Source organism: Zosterops lateralis (assembly GCF_965231275.1).
Source record: "Zosterops lateralis genome assembly, chromosome: Z".
Taxonomy (NCBI): domain Eukaryota; kingdom Metazoa; phylum Chordata; class Aves; order Passeriformes; family Zosteropidae; genus Zosterops; species Zosterops lateralis.
The window spans coordinates 55,463,175-55,485,666 of record NC_139800.1 but is presented as its reverse complement, the minus strand read 5'-3'; the positions used below and the strand labels follow the sequence as shown (position 1 = coordinate 55,485,666).

Here is a 22,492-nt window from a genome sequence, read left to right as displayed (position 1 = left end):
TAGGCTGGATGTCAAGAAAATTCTTCACCCAGAGGGTGGCTGGGCACTGAAACAGGCTCCTCAGGAAAGTGGTCACACCAACAGCCTCACAGAGTTCCAGAAGCATTTGGACAATGCTCTCAGGCTCATGGTGTGACTCTTGGGATGGTCTGGACAAGACCAGGAGCTAAATGCAATGATCCTCATGGCTTTCTTCTGACCCAGCATATGCTGTGAATGAAGCCAGTGTTAAGTTTGATAAACTGGCCAGTGAAGCCAGTGTTAAGTTTGATAAACTACAGGCATGCAAGATCCTTTCAGTTGACTTTTAACTTGCACTAATAAATTTTTTTGAAGCAATGACAAAAAAATGAGGCAAAAAAAAAAATGACAAGATAAGAGATTCCAGAACTTCTTTTTATGTTGTCTTATGGATTTTTTTGGTAAGTTTTCATAACTTCTATTTTCTACAAAGAGTTTAAAAAAGACTGAGAAGGTGTTTATTTCTCATAAATAATCTTTTAGAATATGAAGCAGAAGCGAAAATATTACAGACACCTAGTAGAAAAACTAATAGATATACAGGCAGTGTGGAGAACAAGAAGATCAGATGTCATGCATGATATCTGTGGCAAAACATTCAAAATCACTGAATGCCTAGAGTATGGGTTTGAAGAGGGTACTGTATAAGAAATTCAAATCCTTGTCCCTGCCATTTCAGGAAACCTTGCAATAAGTATTTTAGAAGGTTCATAGAATATATATTCTACATACTACTGAAACATCAAAGGCCACAGAATTCATTCCCAAGTCCTACAGCAAATACAAGATATATATAAAAAACATGAAAAGACACAGTTATAGTATGTCCTAGGAGGGCAGCAGACTTTTTATCCAATGTAAGCCTCTGCAGCAGAGAGGAACCTCATACACAACCACTGGAAAAAGATTAATTCTATGGAAGAACATGGAGAATTTATGCCAATTAGATCTGAATAAGGATTGTTTCTAGACACCAGTTTAGCATAAAATTGTGGCAAACACACATGACACAGATGTCTCATAAATATTGCTGCTAGAGGCATCTCCTTGCCTTCAGCTGTGACCAGTGCCTCTCATGATCTACAAGAGGAATGTTTTTCTCTAAGTGCAGGGAAGCATTAAACTTTCTCACTGCTTTCTGTGCTGGTCTACTACAAAAAGCCCACTCCTGCTGAGTGAAGGTTCATAAAGGAGATTAAAAAATGCTATAATGTCTTACAGTGTCTGAACCCTTGTAGAAAATGGTAGACATTGTTTTCCAGAGAGATTTTGACAAGATGCCACTTACGTCTCCTGTAGAATATAGCCTTTCTCTTGAGGACCCTGGGGTGGGGATATTGGTCCTGCTGATCACAGAAGTCAGGCAGGCAGTGAACTTTCCAAGCAGAGAAGGATTGCCTTCAATGCGTAGTCCATCCATCCCCATCTGGGCGCATTTCATGTGTTTCAATGAGTTGGTGGTGTGAGATGATGTTTTATATACTTCTGTGACCCTGTACTGCTGTTTAAGGACACAACCATACATAGTTACAGTTGTGGCAAGACTAGATTTTGAAAGTTTTGGTACAAAAAAAAATTCTGTTATCTTTGGGAAAAAAAAGCATTTGGTGTTGAAGGCCATCACTAAGCCATTGCAGAATGGCAAAATAATGTTAATCTGCTTCCTTTAACTTTATGGTTCAGCAGTTTAGTTCCCATTTATGTTGCTGAATTGCCGAGTTTCCTATTTTTTTAAAAACATGAATCTAGTCTTTTTGACATGTCAATATATTCTCAAGACAGAAATAACTGACTGTAAACTTCATATCACAACAGGATTTTCTCCTTGGGGTTTTGAGTAGAAATTATTTGTCCTTCAATTATCCTTTTATGATTGTGTGGCATAAAAAATTCAAACAAATTTTTAATGGAAGTTTACAAGAATGAACAAAGGATTTCTAACTGTCCACCATGTAGAATATAAAGACATAGTATAAAATGCATCTTTTACATTTCCAGCAATATCAGGACAAAATTTGAAGCTTTATGGCACTGATGTATATGCACGTATAAAAAGAAGTGAAAGTAAGAAAGGGCAATTGATATGAAATGCTATTTTATTGTTAACTTTTCTATCTGAAAATACCTCAGCATTTTACTACCTGTTTATTAAAAATCTCAGAAGCCAAATTTCAGTCACATAAGAATACTTTCATGCATTTTTTAAATGTATCAATGGGTAAAAAAGGGGGGAAATCATTCCTGCAATCTAAAAAGGATTTCAGTTGTTTTATTTAGAACTTCTTAAAAAAGGGCTAAATGAAGGAGACAGCTACAAAGCCTTAAATATAGATGAGCTGACAAGAACATGGGAGGTAACAATCTCAAATTGTTCTGAAAGCTTGCTACAACACTACTAACATATTTTGTTACAGTGCTCTCTTAGTCCTTCACCAAATGTCTAATTTCAGATCCGCTGCACATGCTTTCCTTGCAGGGTTTAATGTACGTGATTAATCTTGACTTGGCTTAATACTGCTAGGAATGTGGCAATGACCTCAGCTGAACACTGGCAAAGTGATTAATGTTACATGAACTGGGATATTTTTTACTCACGATCCTGAATAAACACAGACATGCTGTATTCTGTTACAGACCTTTGCTCAATTGAAAATGTACTGTGGTTTCAAAGAGTAATGTTTCAGATGCAATAAACAATGTTAGAGGAAACATGGCTCTTGTTAAAGAAAATGCTGTTTCAGGCTAAAGTCCCAGTGATCATAAAAGATATATGATGCAATAAACAAAATGAACCACAGGCAAGACAGGTCCATTCGATGACTAACCTCTGATTGAATTTTCCAACACTCTTTGACATTCTGTGAGATAAACTATTCAGAAAAGGTCCCTATTAAATGTAAGGTTGTAATTTCTTTTTTTTTTTGTATTTTTATGGTGAGGTCTAAGAATCGTGTGAATGTATCCTATAGGTTGTTTGTGTTTTTGAATATTTTATGATATGGGAAGACAGGCAAAGAGTTGCTATGATTGTCAAATGTCTTAAATCAAGTAGAGAAAATGCAATAAAACACAGTTTCCATGGCAACACATTGTAACCTAGTACCTCTGGATTATGAACCAGCTCACATCTATGATCATTATTTGTTGACAAGCATAAATTGAGCCTAAAAGCATAAATTTCCAAGATAAAACTGAAAGCTTGAGCTCAGTAATAATAATATTTAAATATTTCCAAGATAGTGGCAGCAAATCAAGACTAGTTATGTTGTCATTTGCATAATGCTAATAAGCTAAATGAAAGTGCTTTTATTTTCAAGCCAGGAAAGATGTAATAAACATATACATCTCCAAACCTGCAAATAGTAAGTGATGTCTGTTGTGCCCTGCTGAGGGAATACAATAGGACCAGTAATACAGAATGATACACAAAAATTTGCAATGAAATACTTTAATTCTGAGTCGCATTTATTTGACAAAAAAAAAAAAAAACAGAGAAAAAAAAAGAACAAATATTTGAACACCTGATTGCTGACACCATCTCCTCTTCTTTGCAGTGTTTTCTCTGTTGCCTGTTGGACGTTTTTCTAGGTCACCATGACACACTAAAGCAGAAAAAAGGAAATTAACTTTGTTGGCAGAATTTATGTATGCCTTTCATCACCATATGCATTTCAAAAGCATAAAGGTGATCACTTTGTCTATTTTTCACAACTCAGTAAGAATTGACCAAAAGAAAAGGGTAATAAATCTTGAGTGTTCCTCACTCTTAGTGCTCCTATGCACAATCACCTGAGAGCTGTGGAGTTGCAGGTCTCCATTCTCAGAGGCTACAACAGACAGTGCGTGAAGCTCAACCCCAGGAATCTGGACCTATTGAACATTCTCTACGAAGCTGCTCAGCAGCCCTCCAGGTCCCTGAAGTTGCCTGGGGAGCAACAATCAGATTCAAAGCAATAGAGGGTTCCCCACATACTGGAAGTCTGATCCTTCCACCTCACTGTGCAGTCACAGAAATCATATTATTTGAGATTATTCTGTTTCCACAGAGGATCCACTTTGTTAGTCTGTGGCTTTACTCCAAGCAAGTTCACTGTTTTAGAAACCTTCTGGTGACTTATGAAAAGGCAGGAATGGATGTTCATCTTCCTTACTGAATCAAAATCCTTGTGGTTCAGAGGCTTTGGCATAACTTTCTAGATGACTCTGTGTCTCATTGCCTTTATATTGTTGATCTTATTTTAGGGAAGAGACTTGATAATATAGATCCTAAGCACAGATCTGTGCTTGCATGATCTTGGGATCTTAGAGGTTTGTGTAAACTTAGTGGTTTGTGTTAACAAAATTAATTGTCCTGTTTTGCAAGACAAACTAGACAGGTCTGACCAGCACTAAAAACTGTAATTGGCCAATTCAATAAGTACATGCTGCAGCTCTGGGACCAATGGAAGCATTGAGCCACTTACAGCTTTAAAGTCTTCTTATGTGAAGGAATAAATCCTTCTTAAAATGCAGATGATTTTTTTTTTCCTGGCTACCGGACAACTTTGTAGGCATTCCTACAACACTTTGTAACAAACTCTTGCCAATTGCAGAAAGGAGTGACTCACGGAGGTTTTCCTATCAGAACACACCTACTGTGTCTTCACAGGCATTGTCATGTAAATATCCACTTGAAGACCTTTAAAAGTACAAGCTACTTGGGCTTCTTTATGTAGGACAATTGCTGTGACATATCTTAATGTGTGTAAATAATGCAGCAGGGACTCTAACTCTGTCATTATGCCTTACGGCTTTTGACATTTTCTATGGCTTAGGGAAAAATGCAGAACTGACTTTCATTCAAATACTGGAGCTGGAGCTGGAATTTTGTATTCTAAAAATCACAGACATTCTCAGACATTGTCTGGGTACCTGAAGGGTAACACCAGTCCCTTAGGGGATTGAGAGAAGATTGAAGCATGAAAACTAGTTGCACCTATTTTTGGAAAAATTTTTTGGACCCGAGGTTCTTATAAGTTTACTGATTCACTAAATGATGTATTGTGCTTGAAAGTAATTTTCAGTATAAAGGGAACAAAATTATATTTAAAAATCAGAGGCATGTAGTTCTTGTCACTTTATCAGTTGTCTACCATAAATAAACTCCATGAGGGAATGAGGAATTAGCAATTAATCATTGTCATAGTAGTGTAGGCACAGCCAGAGCATGACTTTTTTCTTTAATGAAATTCAGTGGCAGCAGTAGAAGCCAATGGAAAAGTAAAATCTGTTCACAGCATGCTGTACTTGAAGCAGAACCTTTTTTCTCCCAATGTCCCTGCGTTCTGAACACATTGTCCATATCTGAAGAGGTCTCTTGTCTCTGCCTGGGCCAGCCTTGACACCTCAACAGTAAAGGGGGCATGGCTCAGTCGCAGGATGAACCTCACCGACCCTGTGAGCTCTTGTTTGCCCAAAGGAGTGAAGCAACAACAGCAGGAAGAAAGAGGAGGCTGTTCTGGGTTAACTGCTGGCTTTATTCATCAGGGTATCTGCCCCAGCAGACACTCCTCAGCAGAAGCAGTGGGGGAAAAGCGAGGGAAAAAAAGGCAGGAAACCCCACCAATGTAACACCTTTTATTGGGGGGAGGAACCCAGGGATGGGTTTAACTGAGGACAAATCAGGGGCCAAGGGGGCATGGCTCTGCAGGTAAATGACATACATTGTAACAAATCAACAACTCGGGTGAGGAGACAGCTGAAGTCTTGTCCAATCACTCGAGGCCCTCACTGGAACTTTCCAGACTTTTGGGAGAGACCCCAAAGTGACAGACAAGACTCAGGGGCTGGATAACTTATGATTGACATAACATTGGGGTTGGGGTGAAACCAATGAGGGTGGAACATGGGTGGCATGGAAAAAACCATTACAACTTATAAAAAGAATATAAAACAAGGAACAAGTACATACATAAAACTGATAAAACCAAAACCACACCACTACACATATCTTGGACAATGACTTTTATTCTAAAATTTTAAACTTTGGATTAAGGATCCTGCTTGGATTGTTCATCCTGTATGAGTATTTACCTTAGATGCTAGATGCTAGCTGTCCTTAGCTTGGCACTTCTGCATTAAATAATGTCTGAGATGAGGCCTCTTGCTCTGTGTTCTATGTTGGATCTCAGACCTTCACCTGTCTTGCATATTGCATCTTCTCTGTGGTTTGCTAATGATAAGGTGACTTTGAAGGTGATCAAAGCTAGAATTTTTTAAAATAATCTGAATTCTGAGTGCGATTTCTGAAGCGTATTTCTATATGAATGAGTAACCCTGCAACTCTGTATGCTGTATTTCTCAAGAGAGTGCTAAATGTTCCAGCACTACAGTGATGGGCAATGTGTAAAAAACCCAGTCAGCTGAGATAGCTATAATTTTTTCTCAATTAAGCTACTAAAAAAAAAGAGTTTTTAAGAAAAGTAACCAGAAGTGCTGAACTTGGTAGCATCAAGTGTAGGCTTTCTTCAGAGAGGACTATAGTGTTTTAATTTTAAGGTGATTCTTGGGATGTATTGGTTGAGGGAGATGCTTGTGATTTCAGTGACAGAATCAAGCATTCTTAAATGCTCAACAGGCTTTGCAATCTCAAAATTTAGTTTTAGTCTCAGTGGCTGAAACATCTCTCAGTGATCTGGTGCTCCTTTTGGAGAGGCTGTTTTGGCAGACACCATAGTTACTTGCATTGTTTTACATCTAGATTTGCTTGCTCCATGGTGGTCTAAATCCTGCTTGTTTTCAGCAGTAAAGTTTTAATGGGCCTGTTGCTTTTTTTTTGTTTGTTTGTTTTGTTTTGTTTTGTTTTGTTTTTGTTTTTAAAATTGTGTTCTAACTGTAACTTCCGCAAAGTCAGTAGAGTTATCTGGAAGTAAAAGCAGAAGAGCATAATTGTGAATTGGAGAAGCACAGGAACATCTATTTCGCTCATTAAATTCCCAATTAAACACATCATTGGTCCAAATCATTTGCAAAGGCCAGTGCAAGGTCATGTACTTAGGCAGAATAGTTTATAGTTGGCATATCTGTCCTGCTGAGCAGATGATATTCAAATAGGAAATATCTAAGAATTTTAAGGGGCCCAAGCAAAATACACAGGAATGCTTTAGGCTGAAGAAACTCATTAGGATTTGGCACATAATACATGTTTAGAGACTGTTTCCTTCCCCTTCCCCTTCCCCTTCCCCTTCCCCTTCCCCTTCCCCTTCCCCTTCCCCTTCCCTTCCCTTCCCTTCCCTCCCCTCCCCTCCCCTCCCCTCCCCTCCCCTCCCCTCCCCTCCCCTTCCCTTCCCTTCCCTTCCCTTCCCTTCCCTTCCCTTCCCTTCCCTTCCCTTCCCTTCCCTTCCCTTCCCTTCCCTTCCCTTCCCTTCCCTTCCCTTCCCTTCCCTTCCCTTCCCTTCCCTTCCCTTCCCTTCCCTTCCCTTCCCTTCCCTTCCCTTCCCTTCCCTTCCCTTCCCTTCTCTCCTTTACCCTGCACTTCTTCTTTTTCTTTTTCTTTTTCTTTTTCTTTTTCTTTTTCTTTTTCTTTTTCTTTTTCTTTTTCTTTTTCTTTTTCTTTTTCTTTTTCTTTTTCTTTTTCTTTTTCTTTTTCTTTTTTTCTTTTTTTCTTTTTCTTCTTTTTCTCCCCCTTCTTACCCTCTCCTTTTCTTTCAAACTTATATACTTCTATGGATATTCATAACACTTTTAGTATGTCATGGCTTATATACTCACAGTTTTATGCTAAAATCACAATGAAATTTATAAAGTAGAATTAGTGAATATGTGACGTATCCACTTTCTGCATTAGCTATTGTGTTTGAATGGTGTAGCTCACTGAGTTCACTGAGAATTTGCACAGACAAAACCAAATTAGGAACTGAGTTAATCCAAATGAAATTATATTATACATGAGTTTAAAACTGGACCTCCTGCATCTTGGCCATTAACACCTGTCTCTTTGATTCAAAAGTAGCTTCATCTATATTATGAAGTGTTTCAGCTAGAAGGGATAATCTATGTGGAGTTACAGAAGCTTAGAAGTAATAATGCAACATAAAACTCCAGGGTGTTTGTACTGCTGCTTTGTCCAAGAGACACTAGTAGGGATGAATTTACTAGTGGTAAATTCATGGGGTTTTGCGGGGTGCTTTAACGTGCTGCAGCTTCATGTTGCAGCCTTTTGCTGGTCACTGTGCCCCTTTGCAGAGGCTGCAGGAGGGTCCACAAGTGCATTGCTGAGCAGCCTGGAGGATTGTCCTTGGCTGCAACACGAACCCCTGCGGTGCAGCCGTGACCTCCCGGCTGGGGTCAAGGCACCACTTCTTGAGCACCAACGAGTCTGGCAGGGCAGCTCACGCACCGCTGCTCACAGCAGAGCTGCCGAGCCCCAGGGGCACAATAGCAGCTGACAAAGCTGTTTGAAAGTCCTCCTGCCTTCTCTGTGCAGGCTGCCCCATGAATGGCACGTTACAACCGTAAAGGCTTCTGACATTTGCATTTACTCTAATGCAAGTGTGGCTATTGACTTGCATATATTAAGATTACGTTGCACTGGGACCAACATTGTTTGGGCTTTTTTTGATTTTCACTTCATGCTTTACAGAGAATATTTTTTACTCTGCTTTAATTAGTTTGTTCTTCTGTTTGGTTTAGGAGGTAAATGATGTATTTTTCTAGCAGCAAGCATAAGTTCTGTATACTCCAGAATGTCGTAGCCAATCCACAGCATTTAATTTTCTAAACTCACTTTTGAGGGGGAAAAGAAAGCATAAAAACAAACATCAAACAACAAACCTTTCTACCTTGCAAAAAGAAATAAGACCAACCTAAACTCAAGATAGTTGAAATTATGATCTACTCAGATTAAGTGGGTGAAGGAAAAGCTGCTCTACTGGCATGCCCTTATTCCACCTCCTCTTATCATTAGTAATTCTATTCCATTCTTATCTGATTATGCGGGGACATATTAACTCACTGGCAAATGAAAACGCTATGGAAAAAACTCCCTCAAATGCAAATTAAACACGAGTTGCTGATACTGAACACAAGGAAGCTTCTTGTACTCCTACCCGTCTGCTGACAAGGAGCTGCCAGCCACCCTTCCTACAAAAATAAAAGCCATAATCTAGCAAATATTGCAGAAATTATGTCTTTCTCATCTCCTTGGTTGAAATCTGATATTCAGTAAACTCTTAACATTCACACTTATTACTTATCTGACATTATGCTTTTGAAATGCCACATTCCAACCTTTAAAATAAAGCAAAGAGCAAGAATTAGGTTGCATGTTTGCATCAAGAACAGTTGTTGAAACCATAGACACACTTGGGACTCAGAGTTGCATGATTTTTCAAGGGGTTTGTTGATGTCAGGGGGCCAGGGGGCTCTGGCTAACCCAAACACCAAGGGGATAACACGAACAAACCATAACTCATCAAAACTTATCAAAAACCCACCACCACAGTTTGTCATCTCTCCCACATCAGATCAATAACAACAGTAAAACTTGGGCATCTTGCAGGGTCTGACAGATAGGACAAGAACCAAAAATTTTATGTATTTTTCAGGGATTTCACTCTAGCCATCTTTATGAAGTTCACTAACACTCCTTCTCTTGATCTTTAAGTATAGAAAGTGTCATATGTAGAAGAAAAATGGCAATCAAAACAAAGAGGAAAAATGACACGAAAAGTTTAAAGATAATTCCAAGTAGACTATACATCAAAATGCACACTGGAAAATTACTTGTATCTTTTTCAATTTTACTATTATTCAGTTTTTATTTTTGGCCCAGGACAAAGTCATGCTTAAGTTGTTTTTAGAACTATACTAGGTAATTTATAATTTATTTTTTTTAGTCAACCAGTGATTTCATGGTGAGCATACCACCATATTTTAGAAAAATGACACTTACTATTATTTTTTCATAGGGTGAAGGTTCAGGTGGGCAGGAGAACATGTGATGTAACATGTATGCATTTCTAGGCTGAGTACTTACTAGGTCTGATTTACAGGCAAAACAAGAATTGCCTCAAGCCAATGTGTGCAAAGCACACTCATTATTCAGGAATATTTGGTTTTGAAAATACATGCAGGTCTTTATGTTCATAAGCCATTTGTGTTAAGCAGATACTCATGTTGTAGAGAACTACACCCATTGAGACAGCCAAAACCCACTGAATATGTTGCCAGGTTCACAGTCAAAACTCCTATTTTGTATCTACAATACAAAGCATTTAGGTAGCAAGCATAGAAGATGAAAAAACAAACAAACAAAAAAAAAAAAAACCCAAAAAAAAAAAAAAAAACCAAGTTACAAATTGCTTGTGTTCTTTGAACTGATTTCAGGAAAAATAAGCTGATTTGCTGAGGTTCTATGTAAACTCACTGAGTGAAAAAAATTATTTACTGTTTTCTATATGTCATGTCACATTACTCATACCTCTTTATTTTGTTATGTTTTATCTAGCATAGCTGTACTTTACTTCATCCTTCAAATTAAAGCAATGAAAGCTAAGAACTGGCACAGTATGAACTTACAATTTGTTTAATACTTTGACTTTCCAGAGCTCAAATACCTCTGATACATTTGTTTCATGTTGTTAGTTGGCTTAACCTTTTTAGATTTCTCCAAACAAAATAGCTTGAGCTGCAGCAAGCTGTTTGCCAGGGATTTGAACTCTGTAAAGAATGGGGAAAAAAACTCACTTAGCTCCTTAGTGTGTTGAAGAAAATATATTTACTCTCATTTGTATGTTAGTCTCTTGCTCACCTGGCTTCACTGTTGTAACTATGTCAATTCTGCCTGTACAATATGCTCCCACTTCTCTCACTAATCCTGGCAACTGCTTCTTGAAATGTACAGGGCATTAATTAAAATAATAGCAAAAATAGTATTCAATATGAATGCCCTTCTTCTATAAGGTGAAGTGTTAATATAACAATATAAATACAGAATATAATCCTTATTTATTCAGTGGAAAAACTATTGAAGGTATGGTAACTGCATGAAAGGATCTCCTGTATTTGCTCACTCAGTTTCTTTACACATAGTCTTTTAAAGCACGGCTTATTTCATTTTGACACAACACTATGGCTTTTCTTTTTCCAACAAAAGGAAGGAGAAAAGAACCAGACATACCATATAGCAATTCAGCTCGGAACAAATAATAGAAGCCAGTATTTCAGGGTAGAGGACTTCAGAAGCTCTGAAAATGAGTGGAGGCCTATGGGGAATAGTCGACTGAATAACAAGGCTGGGTGATTATCAAATAAGGTTCAAGATATTTTTAGTAGGATAGTTTGTATAGGAGCACTGTGTTCAAGTAAGCTGTTGATATTTCAGAGAAAATGCAGAAAGAATTAGAAGACAAATTGAAGGACTGGCCTCATTGTGTAAGTTTTGGGGTTTGCTGTCAGTTTTATTTATCACAGAGAAGTTGAATGAGAGTGTTGGTCGTAGGCACAAATTCCTATATGGAATCAGAAATTTGATAATATGGTACTCCATTAGAGATATAACTGCATGGAATGTATTTGTGATAAACTTAGGTAAACTCTGATCACTTCAGTGCCATCTTGATAGGCAGCATTCCTTCTAAAAATAAAGGTCATTAACTATTTTTACCCTATGTGAAGACTTGATAGCTTCTCCCTTGCTGGTCCAAGCACTCTGGCCCAAGCAATGAGAAGAATATGTTCCCAGTTCTAGTCATGACTTACAACCACTTTATTTGGCTTTCTTCCTCCAGGCTTCCTGGTCTACATCACATCATCAGTGTGCTGCATGACGTCTCTTTCAGAGCAGCAGTGACCTGATAAAACCGTCTTCTCAAGGCAGAAAGTGCCAGTGATCACATAGCACATGCCTTTCTAGAATAGAGGTGGGGAATGGCAAGGGGTGATGCAGGGATTGCCAGCATATCCTGGCCCTGCTGCCACCAAGAGCAGCCCTCACTGCCGTCCACAGCCTGGCAGTACCCACGGGGACCTGGCAGGGCTGGGGAAAGTGCGGCATGATGCTGGATCCAGGATGTGCTGTGTTTGTCGTCCTAAGGCAGCGGTTCTCCCACCCTGAGACCAGCAGCATTAGCTTCTGTGGAGGTGGTCTAGCAATCACCCAGTCCTTGCATCAGCCCGGGGAAACAACAGGTGTGTTTCTTGCCTGTGTTTTAGTTTAGTTTTTCTCTGATACAGATAAATGACTGAGAGAAAAAAGAAAGAAAAAACCATCAAACAAAAGAGCACCAATTCATTTTATATGAGTCAGTAGGCAGTCTTCAAGTCGTGATGGCGTTGAAATACTAGTGACCCTGCTGGGATAAACTCAGCTTCTAAATGAAATGCCCATGTTATTTGAACATCTTTTTGGACAGCTTCATTTAAAATGGGCTGTCTTCAAACTATCAGTGCCATTCAAGAGCTCAACCTAAGTCTCCATATTATCTTCGGGTCAAATTACAAACCTCATTCAGCCGGTCATTGTGGCTGGCTTAGGGCAACGAAAGTTACAGTCAGAGTAATAGGAAATAATTTCAAATAATATCTTATTACTTCGATGAATTCTGAGGTTTTGGTTTTCTGAAATATATGTAAATATAAAAACATGCTCACATGAAAAGGGAGACTCTGTCAAACATAACATTTGGTATGTTTTCCAGCCTTTTACAGCTCCAGAAATATTCTGTGGAAGATTTTATGGTGAGTGTTTGCCAATATAGCTTAGTTATAGCAACTGAATATTTGACCCGTTTTCCTTGGAGGAGTATTTTCAATGGATCCTTATTCAGCAACAGTCTGTCTATTCTTGTGAAAACTGTGGGTTTGGGCTTAGGTTTTTTGTTTTGTTTGTTGGCTTTTTAAATTTTCTCTTTTTTTAAATTTAATGACTGCCACATTCCACTGCAAAAACATTATCACTGCACTCCTCTTTCTCCCTTACGTCTCTGCTCCTTTTCATTTCAGGTGGGTGATGTAAAGTCTTATTAATGAAGAAGCAATCTGTGATCGGCATCTGAGAGCTCTTTATACCCTGTGCTAACAATGTTTTGATATAGTCTCCCTGCTCTCCCTCCCTCCCTCCCCCAGCCGGCTTCCCGTGTGCGGTGGAGCCCTTGCTGGCAGCCTGCCCGGCCAGCAGCGCTCCTGTAGATTCCAGCCTCTCTCCAGGAGCTGCCTGCCTGCAGCATAATGGGCAACATTGAAAGCAGCAAGGCGTTCGGTCGGCAAGGTCAGAGTGCCTTTCATTCCTGCAATAATCAACCAGTGTAGCTCTTCCTCAGACCTGGGGAGAGAGAAGATAGAGGTCAAAAGAGCAATTACATTTCACGTTGACTCCAGGAAAGGCTTGGAACACAAAACTGAAAAGAAAACAGCGTAGAGCCTCCCTCTCCCACATTCCTTTTCCTGGTCGTTATTAGAACAGTGCAGCAACCATGTCCATTATAAACGCTATAACATGAAGAACCATTTTCCTCCGGTGGATGAGATCTTTCTTCTCAGATGTTTAGTGCTGTCAGCATCTTGCAAAGGAATGTAAATGAGAAACACCATGTATAACCAGAGACAGAGAGTAAAAGCTATTACATTTAAATTTTAACACTAGCCAACTCTGGAGCAAGTAGTTACCCTAGTTTCCATCTGTAAGCTGACTTTGAATCGTCGTCTCTTTATTTATTTAGTGTTAAGATGATAATTTAGGGAATATAATTTAGATGAAAATATCAGTAATTTTCATTTGCCATATTGTCATTTACAGAGCTGTCTTTATTTGACCCTACAGCTGCTGGGCCTAATTACTTTAATGGCATTAATTGTAGTGACCATTGAGGTACTTTAGCTTTTAATTGCTATTACTCCACAGCCAAAATCATTGCAAAATCATAATGTTTGTTTCACAGACATCTTCTGTTGCTTGCTTGTATTTTGAAAGCATAACCTGCCTGAGATTTAGAAAAATTAAAAAAAAAAAAATCCCTGTGAAACATAAATTTTAGACAGCCCTTTCAACAGAGCCACCTGTAAACTCTAATGCTAATGTAGTGCAATAGTAGAAGAATGTAACTGATCCATTTACTCATTGCCCTACCCTGTCTTTATGAAAGCTGAATTAGCTCAGTATTGACAAAGGATTAAGAAACTTGGTAGTGACATTCCTCACAGTAAACAAAGCCTCTCTCACTCCACATTTCACACTGAAGGCAGCCACTTCAAGAGTATACACTTCTTTGTTTCCAGCTATAGAGTGCAAACATGGCTTTATTCCATGGTTTCCTATGAAACGAAATGTGAGTACAATGTCTCTATCCCACAGAACACCTGGTATTATTCACTCCTCTGTTGAAAGCACTGTATCACTAACGGATTGAAAAACATATTTATTTTATCAACCATGGACATTTTTCCTTTTTTTTTTTTTTGGTGGGTTTTTTTTTTTGTTGTTGTTTTTTTTTGGTTTTTTTTTTTTTTGTTTTTTTTTTTTTTTTGTTTTTTGGGGGGGGAGAGGGGTGGGTGGGTGGGTTTGTTTGTTTGTTTTTTGTTTGGTTTTTTTTGAGGTACTGTTGCATGGCGAGAGGAAAAGAGACAAAATTTTGTGAAAGATCTTTTGAGTTCAGGTCTCTTCAAGTACAATACAATTAGCAGCCAGCACTTAAAAATCACATGAAAACAGAGCATTGCTCTAGGCAAGGTCCTAAAACTTAGACCTCACCAAGGCAAAACAAACTGAGGATTCAAGAGCAGCTGAATCAACATGAAATAGGGATTTGTTTAGATGGTGGAAGCTGTTCACACCCCAGTGGACTGAACTGCTCTAGCCCTACTGGTTCTGACATCTCCCTGGCCATGTCAACATTTGACCCATTGGGAACAGTGGTTAAAATCAGTTGTGTGAATTTGAACCATTTTTTCTTTCATTGCAGTGACGTCTGCTAGAAACAAATGCTGTTCAAATGGTTCACATAAGCTTTTGCAACTGTGGGTGGTGTTGTTCTCTGTTTATTTGGTCGGATTTGTTTGTTTGTTTTCCAGTGGCTATCATTTGCTAGAAGAATAATTACGAAGTGGGAGTTCTGCAATGTGTATCATCACGGTGTATCACTGTGAAAGACAGGGCCTTAAAAGGAAGCTTTAGGATGCTATTGTAATAGAAAATTCTGTTCTTTTCCCTTCCCTTAAGTACAAGTGAACTTTACTGGTCTTTCCTGGACAGGTCATGGGAAATAAGGCATTTGTAAAAACATTCCACTGGTAACAATCCTCCAATTATAATCAGCTAGATAGTCTGTGTGGAGAAAGATACAGGAATATAAATGTTAACTTTCTCATTACTCTTCTACTATTTGCACACAATCCTTTCAGAATATGACAAGATGTATCAGTTTTCCCTTTCTGAAGATGTTTCCCTACCATGATGACTTTTTTGTGAATTAGTAGAAGTATACATGATGAAAACCTTCTCTGTTGAACAGATATATAGATTGCTCACCTCGGCATTACCTGGGATAATCTTGAGAAAGAAGATCCTGCATCCATGTATTATCTTTACTGTGTATCGATTCTGTCATTAAAACAGGTCATAAGAAAAAGCCCTCCTGTACAACAAAGAAGAGATTAATAAAGAGGGGGCTTAACTGAATGGCTTAGTGCTGTGAACAGAGACAGAAAGGAGAAAAATGTAAATGGTAAATTATTGCTAAGTCTGTGTTGCCTGTGTGTTTCCATTCCTAGTTTATTTATAAGTTCTGTACCAGTAGTATACAGAATTTTTCAGTCATAACTAATTCATAAGACAAAAGAATCCATGGAACCTTTGTGTCACGAAGCCTCATAATTTTTTGACAATCTTAGGCTGCAGGATTAGGCACCTGTAAACTGGTAGTGCTGCCAAAATCACAGCCATTCCCATGCACACCTCGTATTGCCCATTCCCTCCACTCTGCTGACCAGCCTGCCAGAAGCAGCACTTGTGAAGCAGAGATTAAAGCAGATAAAGAAACTGATCCATCTGAAACACATGGAGACAGACATGGGCTGTCTCTGAGCTGTATCAGTTTCCTGATCCCAGCTCACGGCACAAGCACATAAGCACTTGTGGTGGCTCTGGCTGCAAGGTGACACTAGTCTGGAGAGGATCACCCAGCAGCTGAGAGGGCAGAGACCTCTGCAACAGCAGGAGTGGCATATGGACCTCATAGTACAGCTTTAACCTTCTGACATACTTCTGTGATCTCTTCCCTCAACTCTTCTCTATTTAAGGGAAGCTGACATTACAGCAAACAAAATCCAGTGTGTAATTGGCTAAGTGTATCTGACCAGAGCATTAGAACTGCTCAGAGATACATTCATGGCTGTGATTCACCTTGCCTAACTTCATCCCTTACGAGATGTAGTTTTCTGAAAAGTGCATCCTACTTTATATGTCTCATGGTGAAAGTGGAGGCATTCAAACTGGTGATCTCAGTGCATGAAGAGATGACAAGCAAGGCCTTGATGTGGACTAGCCACAGGAAGGGCAGGTGTCCCAGCTGACCTCAGTGACTGTAGCAGAGCTCCAGGGAGACCTCATTTACTGAAATGAGCTTTTGGGATAGCTGACTGACAAAAGTACTTCTTCCTAACAAGAAAGTCTATTAAAGTCTACTTATAAGGAATAGCTTAAAAAAGTGCCAATCTCTGCAATCGCACAAGATGTAGTTCAGTCTTAAAAAAAACCCCAAAAAAACAGTAAACCAAAAAAAAAAAAACCAGCCCAAAAACTTTCCTATAAAAGTCAGGAAAAAACCTCTCATCGACATTGTTCAGAACAGGAGAAAGATCAATAGTCTGTAAAATGTGTGTATGTGCTCTGTTTATGGAAAGCTAAGCAATATAAAACATATGGAAATGCCACATGGAGAGAAATGTTTCAAAAAATATTTACTACAGGAATAAGCCTGTTGAGGGAGGAGTTAGTGATGGAGCTCTTTATATAATGTTAAACATTTCAATCCAGACTTGACCTCATTTTGTACCTTCATCTCTTCGTGATTGGAATTATTTATTTAATTCCATTTTATTTTATTTCCTGGTAACTCTCCAGACTTCTTGGAATCCTCTAAAGTTTAATACTCAATCAGAAAATGTAGCATTTCCCAGTATAACCCCTTATTCATTAAATTGCCTATTATGAATTTTCCTGTTGACAGATTCTCAGAGACTCCTGAAAAAGGTCTGGCAATAGCACATCGTAAAAAAGCAGGAAAGTCTCCTATAATCTTCAGCTCATTCTCTTACAATCTTCCAGACTTGCTAAATACCTACAAAAGTTAAGAAGGACTTTGTGGCATGCCCCAATAAATGTACAGTATGGGATGTGGAAGAAACTAGTGGGCTAAACTTCTGCAAAGTCCAGTCTTTTATTGTAGGAAGCTGCATTTGAAACTGAAATTACTGCCTTTCAGACTGATTTTTACCTGACTATGACAACCTATACAAAACTAGGATGGGAAATTTTCCTTGAGGATGACTCCAAAACAATTCAATGTGGGCAATCCCTAAATCTCCAGCGATGTCTTTCCAATATCTCGGTCTCCATAAATTGCATCAAGACTTCCTTTAACAATGCCAGTTGCCAGTGTTGGTTCCCACTGCTGTAGTTCAAATGGATTCCTGACCTCTGATCACATGGAAGAAGACGCAGCATCTAAGAACACAAGTCTGGGAGCACTATAATAAACAGGATATGCTCACACTGAACCTTCTCTGCCATTTCACCTGCATATTGTCAGCAAGCAAAGTTCCACCTCCACTGTACAGACTAAAATAGAAAATGGCCTAGCTTCTGCTGTCACAACATTTATTTCAGTGCTTCAAGTCATGGCTTCATGTCTTCTCATGTTTGCCTCACTGAAGTTAAAAGACAGGGTAACCTGCATATACTACAGCTTGGAATTACATTGCATGTTTGATGGTGAAACAAGCTGAGATGTTCTTCCCTCCATCCTTGTCTTGGCTGTCCTTGGCTGCTTGCTTATACTTTCACACAAGCAGGAAATTACAATAATAACAAAAAAAAAAAAAAATACTGTTTAGAGGACATTTCCAATATTTAGATGAAGAAATTGCCTTCAGATTCATTGCTGTAAAAAAACAGTGGTTTGGGATGAAGAGAACTGCTGAGGAAAAGTGCCATGAAAACCTAGAAGAAAATGTATGTAGGGAAAAATCTGCATATTGTGTCCCAGCATACTTTGTAATATTTCTGTTAATTTAAGGCTGTTTGATGAAAAGCAATATACATTTTAAATAAATTAATTCACAAGTGGTGTATCAAGGAAAGTTCTGATTAATTTTCTCTGGTGGTTTTGTTCATCTTAATAGACAGTTATGACCTTTCAAAAATAGATTTCCATATACTATTGTTTTTCCCAAATTATAGAATAAGAGATTGTTATGAATTCTGCTGGAGCTATTATGGACACTAGGAAGTCCAGAGAAATAAGTAACAGCCCAGTTCTTACACCATGAAGTGCAGTTACCTCAAATATCAGTCAGGACAAAAGATTTTAATTTATTAGAAATAAAAGCAGTGAATCAGCAAAGTCTTGGAGAAAATGAAAAAGCTGTGGAAGAATAGTGTCTAGATGAACACCACAATGCCTGAGAACAGACACTATTACTTTTTTCCTAATAAATGTAGGCATGCAAATGATTCAGAGGGGGTGAGCAAAGATGCTAAAGTCTTTTCAGTGACTCCATATATGGTTGCCAAAATTTCTGCAGCTTCTTCTTTGTCCTGATTTCTCTCAGTCAGCATTCTTTAGTCCCAAATGAAATCTTTCTAAAGACTTTATAAAATCCAGGAATAATATAATTCACTTTTTATGTGCAAAGGCTAGAGGTGCCTCTCAGCATGGCTCCTCAAAAGTGTGACTTGGATGTCAGGCAAGAGTATCCTGCTGGGCATTGAATCCTGAGCTTTCCAGAATGTGAAGGGGAGGTTTTCTCAGACTCAATGGACATTCATCTAATCCCTAAACCAATGAATGAAAAACACAAAGATAAAATTGATATGCATACTAATAATTTTTATTTTACTGTTTGTTTCTAGATCATATTTTGATATAACTATATTTAATTTATTATTTCTTAGTTAAATATTTTCATTATTAGCTTACTCATTTTAATATAAATGTAAATAATTAATAATAAAGCTAGTTAAAATAATTTGAGGGATTTTTCTTTTTGGAAGACAAATCTTGCTGGAGACATCATCTGAAGAAAGCCTCAGTGGTTCTTTAAAGCATTTCCTGAGACTGAAAATACTGCAGTAGAATTTATTATGTTGATTTGTTCCATTTTTTTTAGCAATAAAATGTCCAGAATTGAATTTTTTGTTCCATATTGCTGTTTACAAGACTATTATTGAAACATCTTGAACAAGAAGCAATTGAAACAGCAATTAATGTCTGAGTGTATCTGCCATCTTCAAATTTTCTATGCTTTACTCAAGAGGAGAAGTAGAATTGAAAATACATCACAAAATGTGCAATGAAGCTTGGTCTGCTCATTTAGAAATTCAAGCTTGTGGTATGATTTCCTCACCTCCTGGATTCAATAGCATCACAGACAAAATTGTCTATGATGGATGGTACTCAGTCTAAAAACTTGGAATGGTCATTTTCCTCCTCTTTCAGTATATAAGTGACAGAAAGACAAGAAAAGAAACTTCAAGATAATTTCTTCAGGTGAGTTTTAACAATCACAGAGTGGAAAGGTATTTCTCCAATTTCCTTCAACAATTTTCTTGTAACTTTTGAAAAAACTGAATCATTATCCACAGAGTAGGTGGTGTAATTTTCATTATTATCCACATTTGCTCTTTTGCTTAATAGGTGGATGTAAGACTCATCTTATCAGACAAAGCCAATCCTTCTTTTAACAATGAAATCACTAATGGCCTGAGAATTTTTCATAAATGTTTTAATTGCTCTCCTATTCTCTTTAGCGCCTTTCTTATTGTTTACAGCTTTTGGCTTTTATAGCTTTGCTTTTCTGTATTATTTTCAGTTTTCTACTTTGTCCTTTCTTTCTGACTAAATGTCTTCTGATGCTCCCTGGTACTCTCATCAGTTTGCAATTAGCTTTACCTCTCTATATTTCTCCTTTTTTTACACTAGTATTTCATGCACTTACAAAGTCCCACTGTCTTCTAACTCTGGCTTGTGGACTAGTACAACAAAATTGTCTGTTTAATAAGGTATGTCTATCTTTGGTCCTTTCCATGCTTATATGCACAGCACCTGAAGAAAGAATCAGAAAAAAATCTAGACAATCTGTTCCCACTTTGTGGTCCTGGTAATCTTATATTAGTTTCTTTTAAATAAAATAACAGCAGCAAAAAAGGCGTATGAGTGCCTCAGTCTATAAATGCCCTATCATTTGGTGATTTGTGTGGTGGAAAAGAAGAGGGAGGTGATATTTTAATTTCCCTCTAGCCTGATGAGGACACTTGATGAGATTACTTTCTGTGCAAGTTTTACGGTTCCTATCTAAAGGGGAGAGAAATGAACCTCAAAGGAAGATTTCAGATAGCCTTCCACAGTAGGGTGTTCCAGTCTGGAGATTCAGAACAAGGATGTTATGCCAATTGTCTGGCTAGGATGGTAATTCCAGTGCTCTGTGTGCTGGCTGTGCTGCACCCTTTTGGGATCTGCCTAGTTCCCCCCAAGCCCTCCAAAGGCACACCATGCAGCTTACTCAAGGATCCTTCTCTAGCAACCTGGGCAATTTAAAGTGGTCTAGTGTGGCTAGAGCTGTTAGGAAAATCTGGCCCTAAATAATTTTGGCAAGAGGTGTCATGACAAAATTTTGAAAAAAAACCTGAATTAAAGCACTTGGTTCTGGAAGGCTATTTTCTCTACCAAAAGGAGAAAATTGGGTTCTGCCTGACAAAGCAGGTACTTAAACAACTGAAGTCCAACATTCCAGTTGAGGGACTTGTGGTAGAAATACAGCACGATACATAAAGAATACTGCCCTTAAACTCTGCCACCCTGGGGAATTAAATTCTACTGATAATCCGTTGTCACTTTTTTGATAAAATGCTTGATCTTACAGTAGTAGTCATAGTTATGAAAACGTATATTTTGCTTTTAATATGATACTGCAGTAGCACAGAAGTAGGAGACAAGTTCTCTTTGGTATTAGAACCATATTCTCTTCTGCAACATTTAAAATAGCTGCACATGAGCAAATGCAGGTAGGCGTGTACAATTCTGACACTGGTGGAAGAAAGGAAGCCCTAATGTCAATATTTTCCCAGTAAATACTTACTGGGTAAATCACTGTATTGAGTATATGGAGGTTTTATATAACATGACCAAAGGCTATCCCAAATGCAATTTATGCATTTCCTATACATAGTCCATGCTGAAAATTATACAGGAATTCTTGTGTTATAGATTTAAATTGAGGTTTCTGATTGAAGATTCCAATTTTATTGTCTAATTAGGTAAATGATTCACCATTTGCAAGGATTCAGGGTATGTTGAAGGTGTGTCTTCATGTAAAATTGTGTCTGGCTAGATATGTTAATTGCAGATGAAGACCTGTCCTCAAGGATCATCATATGGTCATTTTATTTTTTTGGTACTCTTCATGAAGAAACCTGTGAACAATAGTCAAATTTTACCAGAAATGTATTGACAGAATTTTATTTTGCTTTGCAGACTTTTGGAAGGACTGGGAAAGGCCTAAAATATCTTGCAATGGTAGACAATTGTAATAAATATTATCCAAGTTCTAGGGGTGATCTATAACTTTTCTACACAACTTTTCTCAAGTTGCAGCTCATTTTTAATTTAACCACTTGAATGCTACATAAAAGCTAGCATGGTCCAGATGTCCTGGTATGAAAAGATCAGTGAAGAAAAAGAGATTTTTCTCCCATTCTTCCAACAAGAAGGAGCGATGTTTCCTGCACAGGGAGCAGAGGACACACAATAAGAAAAGAGATGAACAGATGAAGGCAGCAGCAATGAAGGAAGCAAAACCAACAAACAAACAAACATTCTCCATGAGACAGATTACAGTCCAGGTTTCAAGAACGCTTCTGTAAAAGAGTGCCTTCTTCTCAGAAAAAAATCCTCTGCAAACCAATTTTGTCCTGGCTATCCTTTGAACAAACAACTTATGGAGCCATAGACTCTTTAACTGTGGCTACTTACCACAGATCCACTATGCCTTATTTTTGAGTCATGCAAAGGAAAAAATGTGCACAATAAGCAAAATTAACATGTGTAATACAGCAAGCAAAGGTTCCTCTAGAATCCTGGGGTTAACCACATATAATAATGAAAACAAAGAATAGTAGTAAAAACAATTACACCACTAGAGTTGTATAACAAATAAAAATATTTATCACTGACATTTCAGGCTAGAATTTGAAAGGTCAAATGTGCAATCATGCAGAAAA

The 22,492-nt window shown here is 38.1% G+C and overlaps 1 protein-coding gene across 6 annotated transcripts in view; it reads right to left on the bottom strand.

Moving 5' to 3' along the window:
- Positions 1 to 11,868: 11,868 nt before the first annotated feature.
- The window catches only part of LOC310922471 (uncharacterized protein), a 29,395-nt gene continuing 18,771 nt past the window's right edge, over positions 11,869 to 22,492 (bottom strand). For 2 of the 6 annotated variants that reach the window (XR_014592433.1, XR_014592434.1), the window contains 2 exons: positions 15,524 to 15,629; positions 11,869 to 13,321 (listed from right to left, as the gene is read on the bottom strand). Coding sequence is in view for 2 of the 6 variants with exons in the window: in XM_083883053.1 (XP_083739179.1) it covers positions 13,075 to 13,321 (247 nt within the window). In the remaining 4 variants the exon portion in view is untranslated. Of the gene's footprint in view, positions 13,322 to 15,523; positions 15,630 to 21,602; positions 21,686 to 22,492 lie in introns of those variants that run through there. The other 4 variants (XM_083883053.1, XM_083883052.1, XR_014592435.1 and 1 more) reach the window with 3 other exon arrangements.